The 20,941-nt window shown below is 36.6% G+C and overlaps 1 protein-coding gene across 2 annotated transcripts in view; it reads right to left on the minus strand.

Moving 5' to 3' along the window:
- Nucleotides 1-20,941, minus strand: part of PPP4R3B (protein phosphatase 4 regulatory subunit 3B) — a 48,142-nt gene that overhangs the window by 18,330 nt on the left and 8,871 nt on the right. Inside the window, exons 4-11 of one of the 2 annotated variants that reach the window (XM_081322852.1) lie at nucleotides 17,995-18,618; nucleotides 11,245-11,322; nucleotides 10,519-10,635; nucleotides 8,839-8,955; nucleotides 5,900-6,031; nucleotides 3,498-3,600; nucleotides 1,188-1,226; nucleotides 814-972 (exon numbers count right to left, since the gene is read on the minus strand). In XM_081322852.1, coding sequence (XP_081178978.1) covers nucleotides 814-972; nucleotides 1,188-1,226; nucleotides 3,498-3,600; nucleotides 5,900-6,031; nucleotides 8,839-8,955; nucleotides 10,519-10,635; nucleotides 11,245-11,322; nucleotides 17,995-18,618 — 1,369 coding nt within the window. Of the gene's footprint in view, nucleotides 1-813; nucleotides 973-1,187; nucleotides 1,227-3,497; nucleotides 3,601-5,881; nucleotides 6,032-8,838; nucleotides 8,956-10,518; nucleotides 10,636-11,244; nucleotides 11,323-17,994; nucleotides 18,619-20,941 lie in introns of both variants that reach the window. The other variant, XM_081322851.1, reaches the window with a different exon arrangement.

Here is a 20,941-nt window from a genome sequence, read left to right on the forward strand (position 1 = left end):
TGATCTGATGTCTTAAAACATATTCAAGTTAGTGGATTATTTGGAATTTTATAGATTTTGAATTGTGGAATAAAGGAAAAATAAATGATATGCACTCCCCCCCAAATAGATTCCATTATGCAGTGTAAAGGTAAAGGTAAAGGTTCCCCTGCACATGCGTGCTAGTCATTTCTAACTCTAGGGGCCGGTGCTCATCTCCGTTTCAAAGCCGAAGAGCCAGCGCTTGTCTGAGGACGTCTCCGTGGTCATGTGGCCGGCATGACTAGACGCCAAAGGCGCACGGAACGCCGTTACCTTCCCACCTTAGTGGTCCCTATTTTTCTACTTGCATTTTTACGTGCTTTCGAACTGCTAGGTTGGCAGAAGCTGGGACGAGTAACAGGCGCTCACTCTGTTACGCAGCACTCGGGATTCGACCCGCCAAACTGCCGACTTTCTGATCGACAAACTCAGCGTCCTAACCCACTGAGCCACCGCGTCCCTTATTATGCAGTGAGATATATTTAATTCTGGTTTATAAATGTATGCTTTCTCTTATTTTGCACAATTTTTGCTGATTCAATAGATCATGATAACAACAAGACTATAAACAGGCAATTATTCTATTTTAGTTTCTGAGTTTTACCAAGTCCTTGCTCAAACTTTTAAAATTTTTCTCAATAGTATTTCTTTATTCATCTGTTCAAGATAGCCATGAATGAGTTTAACAATGTGCAGAGCCACCCAGAATTACTTGACATTGAGACAGGTGGCATATAATTTAATAAATAGAAATAAAATGTATCTTTAAGAGAAAACTCTGCTGCTACTTACACAATGCCAAAAAGGTGTGTTTTGAATTCATCAAGACTAAAACTCTTCTTAGCAAGTCCTTGTTCATAATATAGTTTTTGATATGATAAGTGTGATGTTCCACACAAAAAGTAAGCAGCTCCAAAATTAAAGCAAGCAGCTGTGCTGTCTGATAGTTATCTGCAAAATAAACATAAACAAAACTAAGGCTCTATGAAGAATTACACGAATATTACTCCTGAATTATGACTTCTAATGCAAACAGAAAGCTAAATATGTTATTATCTTAAAACAGGGGAAACACAAGATATTAATCTAAAATTTAGGACATAATCTTGCACATCATTTAAATTATTTAAAGACTACATATATTATACACAATAATTTTTACCTACCTGGGCAAATGGTATTATTCTTGTTTGCAACTACAGCATCTTACAAAAAAATAAAAAGAAATGTGTAAGTTCTCTGCTTAGTATCTATGGTACAGAAAAAGTATATTAGATAAGAAATATGATCCATTTCAGGGCTGGATTTTTTTTCTTTTTTATTAGATTTCCTTTATATGTAAGAAACAAATCTAATAAAGAAAAAAGAGGAAGAAAAATGATGCAAAGAAAAACAAAAAAGAAAACGCTAAAGAATCTAAAGTAGATGTTTACTAAATGATTTTTTTCATCAGATATTAATAAACCCATTATCAATCTTCCTTAACTATTCAAGAAATTTTCTCAGCCCCCTTGTTTAATTGTCATCTTTTCCAATCATTAAATCTACAAACCATCATTTTATGTTTTTTTCTTCTCTGAGCAAAAAGTGCCTATAAGGTTTCCAGTCTTTTAAAAAAGGACATTGTTTTCTCCCTGACAAAACAGGTCAATTTTGCCATTTCCACCAGTTCTGACATTTTGACAATCCATTCCTTCACTGTGGGAATTTAGAACTCTTTTGTCTTTGGGCTTACAACCTTGCTCTTGCTAAGGCTGGAAAGTTTTAATTTCCAAACATACCAGAAGATGCTCATTTATCATCACAGAAGTTACAACATTACAGCCCACCCAACGTTGTCTGAATTTCAATACAGCCTCACATAAAATAGCAAGGAGCTGGTCTCTGATCAGCATATGTGCAATACAACTCAATTTAAGTTGTTACTGTAGGACAGGCATGTCAAACTGCCGGCCCATGGGCCGGATGCATTAAGCCAAAACCGCGCCCACCCCATTGTTGGCAATGGGGAAAAAGTCACGAAACGTCGCAAGTTTGACATCCTGCTGTAGGAGAAGGAATGACAGAGCCTGGGGTTGGGGTCAAAAAAAAGATGAACCTAGAATCCCTAGGTAGCCACAAACATATGAAGTCCAACCCACCATGAACTTCTAGCAAATGCTAATCATTAGTTGAGAATATTCTTGTGCATAGGCATGAATGATAAATCTGTTTAATTAGAACTTCACGTATGGTTCTGGTCTTTCACAAATGGCAGTTACTGAATTAAAAAAACCCTTTCATATGTTGTTGTTACTGTTAAAATTTATCATAGCTGCTACTCCCATAGATTTCTGGGCAGCTTAAAAATACAATTACAAAACAATAAAAAGTTAGAAATATACAACCTTCCAGGCAGTCTGGACTAAAACAATGAAACTGTTAACAAATCAAACCAAATGAGGGCCCCCACTAATGCATTAACCCCATGCCTGAAAATAAAGCCAGGTCTTAAGTGTTTTTCAGAACCTTAGGAGCGAGGCTATTGTCCATATTTATGAGGGGATGCCATTTCAGTTGGCAGGGGCTTTACAGAGAAGGCAAGCTTCCTCAATACCACAAGATAGCATCCTTTAAATAGAAGGGATTTGGAGCATACCCATTCTGCCACAACATACAAAGCAGGTAGAAACATAAATTATGAGAACACTTATGCCTGAGAGTCAGCACTTTCCCAATTCAACTGGGTACAAAAGAAACTCGCTAATGTCTTAATAATTAAAAGGGATATAGAAATAACAAACCAAGACAGCAACCTGCATAATTTTTCTGTACTGGATTTACAAAAGAGGCTTGTTAAAGCTTTGAAGAATTAGAAATAAAAGGAATATAAAGTTGGTTTATTTAATCAAGGTTAAAATAGATATGTTGTTATATTTGATATCCCTTTATAGATTTATGCTGACATCACAACTGAAATGGTGATATTTTATGGGTTTATGGATAAGAGATGGGGGATGGGAAGAAGAGCTCACTTTATTTTAAGAGAAGGTGATACGTTATTAAATTTGCTTATAGTTGTCATAAAGGGGAAGTCACTTTTCTCTATTTTTTAAACTATATTTTTAGTTTTTCTATCTTTTCCCTTTCTCTCTTTTTATTCTTTTATTTGAATTAGTTTGTATTAGTTGTATTGTTCTTAATTGTAATCTCTAATAACATTACTATAAAAAAAGAAAAAAATAATTGCTTCTATCTTTCTTCATATGGACAATTGGAACAGGAAAAAAACAGCTCTCAGGGAAGAATCTTGACAGGCTGGATGTGAAGGTCTTAAAGCCTTCTGGCTGATGGATTGTAGGTTTCTTTCTGTCATATTTGGTCTTGATACATGTTTTATCTAATACAAAGTTTATATTATATGATTGTTACTAAGGTTATTTAGCAAGCATAGATCCTGAGTAAGAATAACAAAGGAGATTATGAAATAATTTTACCTTTGTCAGTTTTATCTTCTGATGTATTTGCCAAAAGTGGAGCAGTGAGGACATGCATACAATGATTGTAGAAAAAATTTAGAAATTCACTTTTCTCAGTTTTCTGGAACATAAATATGAAATATATTAACAACACTAAAAATATTTGAAGTTATGAAGCTCACAAATAGAATCAGTCATTTTACCCAATGCCTGCAATATCAATTTAAGTACAATTTTTGTGTTACCAGTTTCTGAGATGAGCTAGTCTATTCTCTGCTCTAACACTTCAGTTACTCATTTTTATGCAAAAATTATTAACTCTTCTGGTACAATTTTTTTTAAAAAACATTTCAGGCTCTTACATTGTGGTTTTTGATAAATTCATTTATTTGACTTATTCTTTAATGCTATTATCATCTACTTTAAAATGGCCTGCAAGCCATCTTGAAAATGTCATAATGCAAAGGATTAAAATAATAATAAGCAACAGACGTAAGATGCTGCCTCTGCAAAGAAGCAGAAGAAACACTGGACTACCAAGAAGGTTACACAGGTTGACTGCACACAATGTCATGATAATGTAGCAACAATGATGCATCGGAATACAGTATATGCAAGAAGTACCATTTCCCTGCAAGCAAGAACTGATGGGAGCACAAATAGACATAATAGAAAACAAATAATAGAAAACAAAGACATTAGTGTGCTCCAGGAGTTTAGAATTCAAACAGACAAACATCTACCACATAACACCTCAGATTTACAAGAAAGACAAGAAAGTCTGGATAGTGGACATGGCAGTACCTGGAGACAGCAGAACTGGAGAAAATCACAAAAACAGGTAGTCCTCGACTTGCAACTGTTCATTTCATGAATGGCACTTAAAAAAGTGACCTATGACCGTTTTTCATGTTTATGGCCATTGCAGCATCTCCATGGTCACATGATCAAAATTCAGATGCTTGGTAACTGACTTATATTTATGACAGTTGCAATGTCTCAGGGTCATGTGATCACCTTTTGGTAACCTTCTGACAAAGTCAATGGGGAAGCCAGATTCACTTAACATCTGTGTAACTAATTTAACAACTACAGTGATTCACTTAACAACTGTGGCAAGAAAGGTTGTAAAATGAGGCAAAACTCACTAAACAAACATCTCATTTAGCAATTGAACTTTTGGGCTCAACTGTGGTCGTAAGTCAAGAACTACCTGTACAAAGACCTGCAAATAGAAGTAAATTGACTGTGGCAAAAAAAGCAAAGATAGGCACTGTGGGTGAAATCTGGAGCACCCCTTGGACAACATCAGCACTGACAAACTGTCAATTGCAAAAAGCAACTTTACTTGGAACAGCTTACAAGCTGTGATGATATCTTTAACATCACTGACCAACGCCTATTTCAGGTCACTGAGAAAGCCTCAAAAGGTAGATAAAATACTAAATCCAGTCTAAACTGGCTGAATATCCCAAAGGTTTTTCAGGAGGCAACAGGACTTTCTTGTTTCTCTTTGAAGATGTTTCGCTTCTCATCCAAGAAGCTTCTTCAGCTCTGACTGGATGGTGGGGAATGGAAAGATTTATATTCCTTGCAGATAACTGGTCATTTGCATTCTTTTAGAGACTTTGGGACAACCATGACCTGGATGACTGAGAATCTCCATAGACATCTGGCTGATTACACGACAAACCATAATAATGGCAGAAATTTACAAATTAAACTGCCACTATTACTGTAAAACATATTTGCTCTGCACTTGCATAACTTTGGGAGATCCTTGTAATGTCATGTAGTAATTCAAATATTGGACTAGATCTGGAAATCCATCTTCAAATCCTCATTCGGCTATGGATCTCATTGGTACCTTTTAGCCAATTACATCTCACAGTTTAGCTTGCTGAAAGAACTACTTTGAGCAGTACATTGTTAGGTAATTATGTTTCCTGTCCTCAGTAAATTGAGGCCTTTTACATTAAAATCCCAAACTATTTCTACTGTAATTGCTGCATATATTTTACAATATTTACAGACTGGATCATGTAGCAACGTAACCTGTAGGCAATGACAAAATCTGTGCCCACAGATATAACTTTCTACCTTTTTGGCTTATGGACAGGAGACATTATTGTGGAAGAGTTGCATCACCCAAGCATGACATAATCAAAGAAATAACTGATCTGTAAACTTAAGAGTCAAACATCTGACATCTCTCTATACTGATGATAATACAGATTGGCAGTATGCTATGTGGACAATTTTGTAAAGTAAAGCTACAGGGGAAAACATTTCAAAGAATATTTGGTCAAATTGTAAAATGTTCTAAACAATTTTTCAAAAGTTTAACAAGTATGCTTAAAGTTTTTATTAAATGTATTTTTTAGACAGTAAAGTTTCTTTACCCCTTTCCATTTTCTTACATTAGCTGTGGCCAACATGTTCTCAGGATCAATTAGAGTACGCAAGAGGCCCATTAATTGAACAGCACCCCCAAGTTCAGGATCAGTGTCACAAATCATTTGCTCAATGACTACATTTATGAGGAGGATATCCTGTAACAAACCAAAAATAAGTTATGTCTTGCTTTAAAAAAATTAACAATATTAAAACCTCATAGCGCTCATATATTTCGCACCCACATTCTACCTAAAGATAACAATTGATATATATTTATTACAGAGGGGTTTTGGAAATTTTGTGTTAAAATAACCTTGTAGTGCAGGGGTCCCCAACCTTTCTGGGATGGTGGTGGTGGAGGTACCTTTACGCGTGCGAGCACGTGCACGCATGGACACGGCTGTGTGTGCACCAATGGGGTTGTGATTGTGTGCATGACATAAACAGGGCCATGAGTGCCCACGTGATGCTGGGGCGACGCTAGCGCCCACATGATGCTGGGGCGATGCTAGTGCCTGCGCAATGCCAGCACTTGCAATGATAGCGCCTGCATGACGCTGTGACGCTAGCACTAGTGGGGGGGGGTGCGCTCATGGTGACGCTAGCGCCTGCCAAATGTTCATGGCATTGCTAGCTCCCACATGACACCATGACGCTAGTGTGAGTGGGGGTTGTGAGTGCACACATGCACATGCATTGGCCAGCTACTCACGCAGCCCAGTGGCCAACAGCCCATGGCCTGGTAGTGGGCTGCGGACCACAGGTTGGTGACCCCTGTTGTAGTGAAATAAACACTATACATTGATGAAGTTTACTCTTTTGAGCCTATTTGTTTCTCTACATACCTACAGTCAACTTATGACTGTAATTGAGTCTACAATTATAGTTGTAAATTGTGATGATCATTAAGTGGATTATTATGTTATTGTGACCAATCTTTTTTTGTGGTGATTATTGTGAACACAGCTGCTGTTAAGCAAACCCAGCATTAGCTGTGGGTCATATTTTTTTGCCAAAACTGGAAATAAACACCAGTTTCCAGCAAAATGTTGTAAATTGTAGTCACATGACTGTGGGATCCTGCAAACAGCCCTAAATTAATGTTGATTGAGCACCTGAAATGTGGTCACATGACTATGGATGTAGCATTTTCCATAGCACAGGGATATTCACAGAGAAACCAGACTTGTGGCTCACACCCCTCATATTTTTTGTAGGGGCAGGAACCAGAGGATACCCTCTTTTCAGACTATACAGGATGAATAGAATCATGTTTGGTTTGGCTCAGTTCCATACAATTATAATTACAAATGTAAATGTAATTGTAATTGGTAATAATCAACAATTGAATTGGCCAGGAAGCCAACTGGCAACCATTGCAGTGACCACAAAATAGTAGCATGTGGTGCATTTTGTAACGACGATTCCACAGTCTTAAAACGAAGCTCTACATAGAGTGCATTGCAGCAATCAAACTGCATGGTAATCGTCACTGTATTTTAGGATACATTACTGATGCACAAACTGAAAATGGGCAAAGGACCTCCAGGCCAAGGCATCCAATTAAAGCTCTAGCAGGAGCTGTGGGTTCAGGCATGGACCTGATCATCAGGGTGAGCTTGACCGTGCAAAGAACCACCATCAGAATCAATATTCTTGGAAAGCCTGTTTATTGGCAAATGGGACCTCTATATTTCTTCCCTTCTAGTCCCTCACTTTCCAGACTCTGCATGAAGACTAACACACCACCCCGGTTGGGATGATAATGACAGTATCGTAACATGATAGTAACATGAAGTAGGGAAAGGCCTAGGATTATTCAGAACTATAGTGATGTAAGCGCCGGATTTCATTACATAGGAACAAAATTGTATATAAGAGAAATATTAAACTATTAGAACAATCCCTGTTTAGATCCTGCTTCTTGAAATTTGCTGAGAATTTGTATTATTAATAAAATTTATCTAAACAACATGTCATTTATTTAATTTATACAGCTGCCCATCTCCTGCTTGTGATTCTGGATAGCACACTCTATTAAAAACATACAATCAAACAATATAATTAAAACAAAATCATTAAAATACTTAAAAATTATAACAACAAAAACATGGCCGAATCCATTCTAAACTTAAAGGTAAAGGTAAAGGTTCCCCCGCACATGCGTGCTAGTCGTTTCCGACTCTAGGGGCCAGTGCTCATCTCCGTTTCAAAGCCGAAGAGCCAGCGCTTGTCCGAGGACGTCTCCGTGGTCATGTGGCCGGCATGACTAGATGCCAAAGGCGCACGGAACGCTGTTACCTTCCCACCGGAGTGGTCCCTATTTTTCTACTTGCATTTTTACGTGCTTTCGAACTGCTAGGTTGGCAGAAGCTGGGACGAGTAACAGGCACTCACTCTGTTACGCGGCACTCGGGATTCGACCCACCAAACTGCCGACCTTCTGATCGACAAGCTCAGCGTCCTAACCCACTGAGCCACCGCGTCCCTATTCTAAACTTACATACAACTATTTAATGGGGTCCATATTTCCCTTTTATTCCTGCATATTAGTAAATCAAGGAGGTGAAATTAACTATTAAGCCCTCCAATCCATATTTTGCAACTGATTTCCAGAAGTAGAGTTTCCAGAACAAGAAAGAAAGTGACCGATAAACTTAATGGACAAAAGTGAAGAAGAATGACTGCTGTGCTAAGAGCAAGCAATTGGGTAGCAAGTGAACACCAATCTTACAGTCAGGCAATACTGTTTGAGGCATTAATTAGCTAGTCAAGTGCAACTGTTAAGATCTTTTTTAACTCTATTGTTGAGACAACAAATGCATGTTTTTAGGGGTTAGAAGAACAAGATTAAACAGAGAATAATTGGTTTCAACAGAACAAGAACTTTGATTCTAGAAATGGCCACTATCTTTACTTATGGATGTAATATATATCTGTAAGAAAGCTGCATGGTTCTTACGTCATCACTCTGTTGTGCTTCTTGCATTACAAATTCCCGAACCATAGATGGACTGAATTCTACCAGATAAGAAAATATGTCTGTAGCAGCAGATCTAACTTGTAAATCATCCATACCCTGAAATCAAAATTAGATCACTTAAGTTAAAATGGAGCATTTCTGATAGAGCATTAATTTTATAGAAAGAAATCAAGTGAAATAAAGACCTCAAGGAACTGTTTCAAGATGCTGTGAGGCAATCAGATTGGATCTAAAGACTGGGGGCCCTCCATCACTGCTATAAAAACAATGTATTTGCCATGTCATCTTGAATCTAAGGTCTTCCATAAAACTAGTGGTTACAACTTGCTCTACCCAGCTGAAATACGGCATAAAGTTGAGCTTGTTTTGCTATTCAATTTATAATTATTACTGAAAATATATTTATGGAATGAAGAAAATATTCACCATATATAGTTTATTATATATATGTAGAGAGCCATGGAGATGGCCCTGTAGGGAATACTGAGAAACTGTCAATAGAAACTAAGGCTATGGCTTTAACCATTCAGTATGTCTGACACTTGGCAAATTTATAGCAAGTGCTCTCCATGCTACTCTGTCAAGCACATCTTTTTTTAGTTGTTGGATGTTCATTTTGTATCAGTGTTGAAGTTATCAAGCTGGTATGTTCTTTGCTCGCCTTCTTGTTCCACTAATCATTCCTAGCATCACTGACTTCTCCAGTGAATTTGCATGCATGACATGGCCAAGTAAATCAGACGTAGTCTTGTGATTTTGGCTTCTAATGATGTGTCTGGTTTTATACAATTCATCCACCATATGCCGGTCCCAAACCCAGATAAATGGGGAAGGTCAGGGAAAGCAATGGTGATCTACCCTGCAAAAAATCTCACCTTATGGCAATAACTCAACATGATTCAGAAACAAGGGAAGAAGCATTCTTTTAGCCCTGGGAAATGAAATATTATTAGGAAGAGGTTCATGTTAACTCCTTCCTGACTGTGGGGTATCAGAAGGAGAAAAGGTAAAACAAAAGCAATTTCACAAGGTTCTGTTACTATCAATAAAATATAATAAAATATACTTTATACTACTTTCCGTGGAGTCAGTTTCTTGACTTGATCTAACTTGTTAGGCTGACATTTCAAAATATTTAACATATCCCTCCAAATTTGATATGCAGAGTCACACATACATTGCATATCAGGTACATTTCAGTTATTACAGATGAGTCAAGGTTCCAAAATCAGCTGGATATTTAAATTAGTATGCCAGTATTTATTTATTTATCTATTTATTTATTATATAGCCATCCATCTTTTATTAAACTCTTGGAGGCTTCCAAACAACAAACGCCCAGAGTCATTTGCTATAAGATGGATGGTAAATAAATTCAATAAATAAATAAATTAAATTAAAGCATCAATAAAAAGCATAATATCTATCTATTAAAACCATAAACTTTAAAAAGGCACCAAAATTAAGCTTCCAGCATCCTCATTAAATTTCTCATCCCTCTCATCCTATCCCAACATTTATGCAGAATATGCAGAGTATACAATATGCAAATATAAAGAGTAATTCTGAACTGTACCTATTTCAAATGATAAGTATGCACTAAAGAATGCTATCCTTATAAGCAAATGTACAACATGCCTTGCCTGGAATTCAACTTACCATTACTATTTCAAGAGCAGGAAGAATGCCTAATTTTGCCAATGTTTTGAAAAAGGTGTCTCTGTTTTGAGGCTGTAATGTCTGAGAAAATGCACAGAACTCTTTGAAAAAATTAACCTGCACCAAGTGGAAGAAAAAAATTATATAAGGAAAAAAGTACATTGCTGATAGTTTAAATGAGCGTAGAACCTGTACTGTATTGCACTATACTTACCAAAAAAACCAACAACATTATTTTTTTTAGGAAATATAGGTAGTAAAAAGTACTAGTTTAGTGAAGATGGCAATGTTATTGCCTCTTCTTTCATTATTTCTTCCCCCCAAACAGAGCAGTATATTGTTTTTTAGACCAACTGGTATCTGAAACTATTGAATGAATACTTATCTTATTCTTATGATTCTTATGTTTTTAATGTGTTATGGATCATGGGGGCCTACTTATTCCAACATTTGAATTAAAAAATCCTGACAAAGCTACAGAACTACCTATTTGTTGACCTCACTTTTCTATAAATCAGCCAAAAAACAATCAAGCCAAACCAAAGTAGAACTGAAATCCTGGGTGCCATGTCATGACACAGGCACTCACACAGAGTCCTTCTCTGAGGGAAATGGGCAGTTTTAAAATAATATAAAAAAGCAGTTATAAATGTAATCATTCCAGACACATGGAGGTACTATGAACAATTACAAGAATTTCAGAATTAAATCTACAAATGAACTTACCAGTTCACGTCTTTTGTCATCATCAGTAGCTTCGTCAGTTAGCTGTGCAAAAACTTCAGACAAAAACTTTTCATCTTCCTGCAGAATATTGTAATGTATAGTTATAACACAAAGAATTTTAAGAATTAGACTTTAAAATAAGGTTTTTTCTCCAATTAGTTCACTTTGCGTGCCACTAAAGTTATACATTTTGCTTTATTTTGACTATTTCATATCACTGATTTGCAAATGTTTCTTTTCAGTCTTATTTGATGTAAAATAATACTGAATGTGATTAATATTGTAATTAACCATACGTAATTCTCCCGATCATGAACTGTACTTAGTGTAAGATATTTTTAAATAGCCACAATCCACTCAAATTCATATCATTATCACCTATCTATTATTATCCTAGTTAAATACCTAAATGGCAAGAGAAAGCAGAGTTCTAAACTGCCTGAAGAGCTTAAGGATTTAAAGTAACTTCCTTGCTTCAGACTTTGCATGGCATGTAAAAAATGATGGAGCCAGGCAAGTGATATGATGAAGGCATTTTGGTTACAAGGAGATCCATTCTGATTTTTAAATAAACTTGAACTAAATGTCTAGTTTACATTTCATCACTGTTTTAAAGAGATAGGTAAGAATTGCTATTTTAACTTCTCTAACCCTAAAATTGTGTGCTTCAGAAACTGAGGGAGGAGAAAAGATGGAAAGATTCCCAGTCCTCATAGTTACTACTTTGTCTTTTCCTACTAAAGTAGGTTCTCCTCCAACAACTTTCATTTGTTCCCAAATTCAAATTGGAATCCAGGAAAACTGAGAGGGTTGGAAGCCAAAGGAGCCCAACTGAACCATTAATCCAGTTTTTCCTCAAAGCTGCTCTTTTCTTGTTTTGATCTGTAGCTTCCGCACATCACCCAGAAAACTAGTAGAAAATTACAGGAATTATTGGAAATGCCATGAATTGGGTGAAATGGCTCAGTGAGCAAATTATATAATTTAAGCGTATTTTGAATATTCAGTTCAGATTTATATAATCTTTGGTTAAGGTACCTTAAAATGAGAACACTTAAGCAATAAAAAAGATGCAGCAAAGCTCTTAACTAATAGAGCTAATAGCTTTACTGTAAAGAATTTAAGATCTCAGCACTCAAAGGTGGTACAAATGCACTGTCATCTGGGAACTGAACAAAATAATCCAGGAAAAAAAAATGTGGACATGGATACACAAGTTTAGTTTCCTAAGACTTGTAATTTTAAAAGGCAAATGCAGATTCAACAGTTATTTTGCTAATCTTAAATATACTCACAATTGTTTTACCCTATCTCAAAGTTATAGAATATGTAGAAATAATAGTAATTTGTATTAAACATCTTGATAGTTCTACTAGTAAATTTAACATGTACTGGGAGTTTATCTATCTGTCTGTCTGTCTGTCTGTCGACTATACCAAGATTTAGAGAAATAAGTATTATACAGTTCAAATAGTCACAAACTGTTCTTAAACAAAGGCAAATGATTAATTTTAATTAGCATATTTTAATTAGGTAAATATTAAAAAAGGAATTAACTTCATTTTTTCCTAGCATATCAAACCTGTCCATCTTCACATTTATGGTAGCTATGCTATTACTATAAGCACAAAATTAATATAATCTTGCCAAACAGGTGCAGGTGAAATATACAGTACTTTGGAGCTGGGGAAAATAGTACCATTATTTCCTTCTTCCCACTCTACTGTTTCCCAAATGTTCCTCTTTCTCATCCTTCCTGCTTCAGCAATGTTTGCAAATTACTTACTGTCTGTTGATCTGAGAAATGTGTCGTGCAAAACAGTCATGACTACTGCAGTTAGTAGGCTGCATTTCTAAATATTCCCTCCCCAATTAAGAGTTAACATGTGTCAGAAATCTCATACTAATGACACATCCTTCTATCAAACTATCTAGCCTAGAAGTTCTAACTAGCTGCCACAAAGGATAATTACTGTGGCTCCCCCACATTTTGAAGAACACTGCACAATTCAAACTGATATTTTTAGAAAAGGAATTCTGAAGGTACAGTCTGTTCTCTTTATTGCTTCTTGGCTACACAGTTAATAATATAATTAACAGTAGTTTGTGTGTGAAGTTGTTAAGCATGTGTCATAAGTTTCTATAGATCAGTTAATACAGTACCATAAAAAGACAAAATGTATCGTCTACAATTTTACCATCATATCACATCACATTATTTATATTTTAGTTACAGATCATGCTTCTAAATATATTGCCCTGTTGCCTTGCTATTAAGAAGCAAAACATAACCTTAAAATATGTTGGTTATTTAGTTTTTACTTGTAAAAATGTATTTCTTAATAAAAAAAGGTTTAGATGTGCTAGAAAGTGAAAAAGAGCCTTGGTGGAGCAGTGGGCTAATGCCTCCTTAAGTAACACCAGCTGCCTGCAATGAGTGCAGGTTCGCATCCCACCAGGCTCAAGGTTGACTCAGCTTCCATCCTTCCGAGGTAGGTAAAATGAGGACCCAGATTGTTGGGGGCAATTAAGCTGGCTTTGTAATAATGCCGCTTGGGGGGTGTGTGAAAGCCCTAATAAGCAGGCATATACATAGAATGAAGGCTACTGCTAAGCTTGTAAGCCGCCCTGAGTCTTTGGAGAAGGGTGGGATATAAATGGAATTAAAATAAAAAATAAACAATAAAAAACTGCTGTATATCCTCCATCAGGCCACCAATGTTTTGCTGTAATCACAGCAAAATGAGCTTTAATTTCATCATTTTGGCACAAAAGGAAAATATTGTAACTTAATAAGGAAAAGACCGGTAGGAGTTAAACCTCCGTAGTTGTTAAATTCAAGATGGAACTGCATCATGAAAACTGCTTTTACTTTATTGCTGCCCAGAATTTGATTTGGATCTGGATTACCACAATTGATTTCTAGGCATCTGAATAAGAATTCTCCTGCTTCTCAATGAATTATATACAATAGAAGGGCCAGCATACTATAGATTTCTCTACAAATTGCAGAATGCTTTTTTATTTAATCTTAAAATAAAACTAGTTAGATATTATTTCAGTACTGGCTCCTATAAGTAAGTATACTTTTGCAAATTAATTATCCTGACATCACTTAACTTTGATTTTGTTTTTCTTTTTTCCCTTTTATAACCTCTAAAATTCTGAACAGCTTTAGGGCAAGATCTAAAAAGGTGTCAGTGCTGAGGACAAGAGTATATCATAGCACATGGCCAACTTCTGAGACTACAGTGAATTTCAACACCAGATTAATGGGTATAGGGGCCTGAAGCTTTGGATTTCTTTCTGAAGTAGTTCTTCAGACTTTAACCATTAAAAGGAAAAAAGGTCCTAGTGTATATACACATAGTGTACATAGTTTATTGCCACTCCAGTATTGTTAATACTCCCAGTTAACAGATTCATCCACCTTTCTCTTTCTGAAACAGCCTTGTAGAGCAGGCAGTAACAAAACTCAAAATGCACAATTTCATATTGTTGCAGTAGTGGTAACATGGCCAGAAATAAAGGAGACTGTTTCCACAACATGACAAGTATAATTTATCTTACGCGGGTCATGCTCTTTGAAAATGTGAAGGTGTAAAAAGGAAAGAACACTAAATAACGCAGTACTGTAACACTAAAAGGTTGCCTACCTTATATCATTTACAATACATTTATCTCATATTCAGAAGTTTATCAATTAGTGCTGCAACATTATTAAAACCAAATCTTAGAAGTTAAGAACTAAACACAATATTAAATTTCTGCAAATCTAAAACTTCATTAAAACATTACCTAAGAGCAGTATGACACCACCCTGAAAATGCTAATTCAGCTCAAATGGCATTGTGATACTTCAACAGAATGTTTTAACAAAACAAAAATAAATATTACACAGGTAAAACAGCTACTAAGGACCAACTTGCAAACTAAATGACACAATAACAGCAATAGCTTGTTGAAGAGAACCCAGAAAATCAAGAAAGCTAAATATTTTTAAAGTTATGTTTAAAATGTTCAGAATTCAGGTAATAGTATATGTTAAAATGTTGTAGTCCAATTTATTTTGGTGACACCTTGTACTAAATTAATTACAATTTATCTGCTGAACACTGAACAATCATATATTTAAAATGAGCTAACCCAAGAATTATAGTAGAATGAATGATGAATGAGTTTTTAAAAAGTAGCATCACCAGATTTATTCTAAAGTACCACAGTCATTTGTTGATACAGAAGGAATAATAACTACAAAATACTTTCCAGCGACTAATTCTTCATGTCCCAATGTTTAACAATCACCCCAATCTGAAATCTCAAGTTGCATTTTGTCCCTTGAATCCTTCAATAAATCTCCAGAGTTGTAAAATTGTCATTCTGCTTTAACTAATGTGAAAATATTAAATTTATTTTGAATAATTACAATAACAGCATTTAACTAATTTCACAACACTGAAATGATTTTTATTTTTTCTTCTAGTCTTTATACCCTTTTGGAGTGAGGCATGATGAACCTCAAAGGCCAAATGCAGAACTTCATTCTCTAAAAGTTCTTTGAAAGCTCTAATTATGTAACATGGGCTTTGCATACAAAATATCCATATTCAATTCCTAGGCAATTTTGCAAAATCTTCTATCTGAAACTCAAGAATCATTATCCATTAACCCAGACGATACTGTGGTAGGTAAACCAGTGATTTCACTTGGTAGAAAGCAAGTTTCTTTATTCCTATTTAAACCTTCACCAATTTAGCTTCAACTCAGCTTCTTCCTACATTCACCCACTATGACATGTTGAACATGCAAACATGCACAAAGGGAAAAAAAACCCTGAGAAAAAGTAAAAGCATATAATGGAATATTATAATCAGACTGAGGATACTTACAATAATAACTCAGTTCAACTTCTTATTTCCTCAGCTCTTTTCCAACTGGTTTTTATAAGAGCTACTGTTTTATTTTAAAATGTCAGAAGTTTATTTTTCCCCCTCTTCCCACCTCTCTCCATTTTTCATTTTATGTTGTCTTTTTCTGACTGTAAGCCTATGGACAAGGATCAACTTGTATTTACTATATCAGGCTAGCAGTTCTAAGAGTCTTTTTGCTGAACACTATGGTAAAGATACTTTAAATGAATAAATAAATATCAGGTAAACAATTCCAGAAAACTCTTAACAATGTGGTAGATCATACAATTGTTTAATCAATCAATCAATCACAACACATATCTGAGCAGTCTTAAGAAGATTCAGTCCACTTCTGCCTTTTCAGTACTGGATTTCATTGGATCCAAAATATTTCACACTGAATTGGATTTAAAGTATTGTTTAAGGAAATGGGAGTGCAAATTCTACCAGCTATCTTTGATAAATTTTACGCAGTTTAACTGATTTTACAGCCAATAGCTATGTCAGTAGCTATACTTTGGCATTGCTACCATCACAACACATCAAAATTATATCAATATAATTATTTGATGACTGCAATTCATCTAGATTTGCACCTGTGATGCCATTTAGGAGGCAAACAGGGACAATAAAATACTTACAGATGACAAAATGTTGTCATCCTAGACTGCTTCATCAGGTTCATCAAAATAAGAAACAACTAGTAAATATGTAGGGTCTATATGTGTTACTACCACCATAAACTGAAGCTTTTTCCAGATATATTCACTGTCAACAATACAACTGAAGTAAATGGGAAGCTCAACAAGAGCTTAGATGCATTTTTGCATACCTAAGGTTCTTGGGATGCTGTATTTTAAATAAATTGTGCCAATTATAGACTGATAGAAATAAGATGTTTATACTATCAGGAATAGATGGACAGATCAGTAGTATGTATACTCTCTATATGCAGAGAGACACCGAGCCCAAACTGAGTATCATCAATGAAGATGAAAACATTTTAGTGTAGGGAGTGTAGGAGATCACTAAAATCCTTTGAAGTTGTTGCCAATTAGGCTATATAGGATTGGGCTTTATGGACAAAGTAACTTGGCAAAAGGAAGCTTTCTATATTCCTTACCTCCCTTGCCTGGTTTTATCTTAGTTCTGTATTTTTTATTACCTCAATATCAATATTTGTAAGTATAATTTCTAATGAACAAGGCAACAGCCAGGGGATTTTACATTTATTTTCCTTTTATTTCAAAAGGATTTTTATTCAGACTTTTAATGGTTACAGTATACCAGTAGAAATTATTGCATGTTTTAATATTTTTGATTCATTTTCAGAACCTTATGACTGGTGCATGACTGATTTTCAAAGAAATAAATTTTAACAAAATTAAAAAGTTGCACCTTTTCCATACAGCCTATAGAAAATGGTCACAGCTCACATATTGCTGTTTATAGATAGCAGGGGAAAATATATTATAAACATCTGTTTACTTTCAGTACCATGTTTAACATAACTGCTTAAAAGTTAAGACTTAATGCTAACTAATATAAAAGAACTGTCAGAAAACCATGTACTTCTCATAGCACTTATAAGAACTTATGTGTAGTCTATTCTGTCTGAGAGAAATCTACTGTCTTCATGAAAAGCCTATGAAATATACATCAATGAGTACACAAACAATACAGCTAATTATGCTCTGTGAGTAGTGAAAAATAATTTATAAGAACTAGTAAATAAGCATATGCAAGTAACAGCAGCATATTAAAAGGCTTGATGGTTAGCATCATAATTATATTTAAAATTTTCAAAATGCAACTCTTTTAGACTTTTCAATTCACTTACCTGCAGCATACTGACAATCTCGACTTTGTTAAAGAAAATGAATGAAGTAAGGGTAGAAAGAAAATTATCTTCAAAAACAGATGGTGTTGGCAAGATGATGTCCTGAATGTATTGTACCCTGTAAGTCTGATGAATCTTTTGTCTAAGTTCGGAGTCTGTTATGGGTATAACTTCTTTAAACTTTGCAGTTTTGGTCAAAAATTCCCTATGCCTTTTTGGTTGAGGTAATGCAGGGTCATATTCAAGGCATCCCACAACATCCATAATGCACTCATCTGAGAACATCACCTCAAAAAGAGTTGCTTTATTGAGGAACAAAATTCCTCGAATAATTTCATACAAATGATGCAAGCCTTCAGTATTTTCTAGATTCTCACAAAGCTGGAAAAGCTGTAATAATTTTTTAATATAGCCTTCATTCTCCAGTGCTAAGGCTAATTTTTCTCTACGAATGGGTGATGAGAGAACTGAGGTAACTAGGTCTGCTATTTCTTCGAGTTTGTTGAGTTCACAAGTAGGGAGATCAATCAAATGACTAGTTTCAGGCATTTCCTCAAAGCGTTCTTCTTCTGATTCATCAATGAGATCCTGTGTAACTTCTACAGAAGGGTCTTTCCCTTGAACCTAAAATCAAAAACATTAATAATTATTGACTTATTCTGACATACACTAGAGTCTTTGTAAGGCAAGGAAAAAGAATTATCAAAATCAATGTTATTACCAATATCTAAATTATGTTAATATAGTTCTGACATTCTATGAAATGTCAGTGAAATGGGACTGGTGGGCTGCACACCAAATTTAGGTTGCTCTATCATGCCAGGTGATGAAGAAGGAGGGAGGAGGAAGGAAGGAAGGATATTCTTGGTATACCGTAAGTTAATGGTAATATTTGTAATATGTTATACAGCAGACTCAGTCACTGCAAACCTCAAAATAATTTTATTGTAGAAGTATAAATGTAAAGCTGTCCTGAAATGCTATTTTAAATAATGCCAATGAAAAATCACATCATCAGCTAAACTAGAAAATAAATTTTGTAATTCATACTATAAAAATTAAGATACAATTAAATAATAATAATAATAATAATAATAATAATAATAATAATAATAATAATAATAACAATAACAATAATAATAATAATAATAATAATAATAATAACAATAATAATAATAATAATAATAATAATAATTTTATTTGTATACCGCCCTTCTCCCGAAGGACTCAGGGCGGTGAACAGGGCAAACATATAAAAATACAAGAATACAAATATTAAAAAAGATTAAACAAGGTGCCCAGAAACTAACAACAATAAGTTAAAGGTAAAGGTAAAGGTTCCCCCGCACATGCGTGCTAGTCGTTTCCGACTCTAGGGGCCGGTGCTCATCTCCGTTTCAAAGCCGAAGAGCCAGCGCTTGTCCGAGGACATCTCCGTGGTCATGTGGCCGGCATGACTAGACGCCAAAGGCGCACGGAACGCTGTTACCTTCCCACCGTAGTGGTCCCTATTTTTCTACTTGCATTTTTACGTGCTTTCGAACTGCTAGGTTGGCAGAAGCTAGGACGAGTAACAGGCGCTCACTCTGTTACACGGCACTCGGGATTCGACCCGCCAAACTGCCGACCTTCTGATCGACAAGCTCAGCGTCCTAACCCACTGAGCCACCGCGTCCCTTAACAATAAGTTAAAATGCATTAAAACAATATTAAAATCCAAACCCATCACCCATCAGGCCAGGCCGGCTTGTTCGAACAAGTAGGTCTTCAGATCGCGTCGGAAGGAGCGAAGGTCGGGCGCCATCCGGAGCTCAACCGGCAAACGGTTCCACAAATCCGGCGCGCCCACAGAGAAGGACCTCCCCCTGGGGGCCACCAGACGACATTCTCTGACCGGTGGCACCCTGAGGAGGCCCTCTCTGTGGGAGTGCACAGGGCGGAGGGAAGTTGATGCCGGCAGCAGGTGATCCCTAAGGTACGCCGGACCCATGCCATGTAGGGCTTTAAAGACCATTACCAGCACCTTGAATCTCACCCGGAAGACAACTGGGAGCCAATGCAGCTCACGGAGCAGAGGTGTAACATGGGAGTATCGGGAGACTCCCAGCACAACTCTCGCGGCTGCATTCTGTACCAGTTGGAGCCTCCGAGTGGTCCTCAAGGGCAGCCCCATGTAGAGAGTGTTGCAGTAGTCTAAACGAGAGGTCACGAGCGCATGAGTGACCGTACGCAGGGCATCCCGGTCTAGATAGGGTCACAACTGGCACACCAGGCGAACCTGGGCGAAGGCCCCCCTAGTCACAGTTGTTATATGGTCTTCTAAAGAAAGCTGTGAATCTAGGACTCCCAAGTTGCGAGCCCTATCTACGGGGGGTAATAACTCACCCCCCATAGAAAGAGATGGAATATTCTGAATATCCCGGGATGCCGATACGCACAGCCACTCAGTCTTGTCAGGGTTGAGTCGAAGCCTGTTCCTCCCCATCCAGACCCGAACCGCCTCCAGGCAATGGGACATCACGTCGAGGGCATCACTGGGGTGGTTTGGGGTCGAAATAAAAAGCTGGGTATCATCAGCATACTGATGATACCCAACTACAAAGCCACGAATGATCTCACCCAGCGGTTTCATGTAGATGTTGAACAGGAGAGGCGAGAGGACCGACCCCTGAGGAACTCCACAAGCGAGAGGCCTCGAGGTCGACCTCTGCCCCCCTGCCAACACCGACTGCGAACGTCCCAGGAGATAGGAGGAGAACCACTGAAGAACCATGCCTCCCACTCCCAATCCCCTGAGACGCCGCAGCAAGATACCATGGTCGATGGTATCGAAAGCCACTGAGAGGTCTAATAGGACTAGGACAGAGGAATATCCCCTGTCTCGAGCCCTCCAGAGATCATTTACCAGAGCGACCAATGCCGTCTCCGTGCTGTACCCGGCCCTGAA

This window comes from Vipera berus (genome assembly GCF_964194415.1).
Source record: "Vipera berus genome assembly, chromosome: 1".
NCBI lineage: Eukaryota > Metazoa > Chordata > Lepidosauria > Squamata > Viperidae > Vipera > Vipera berus.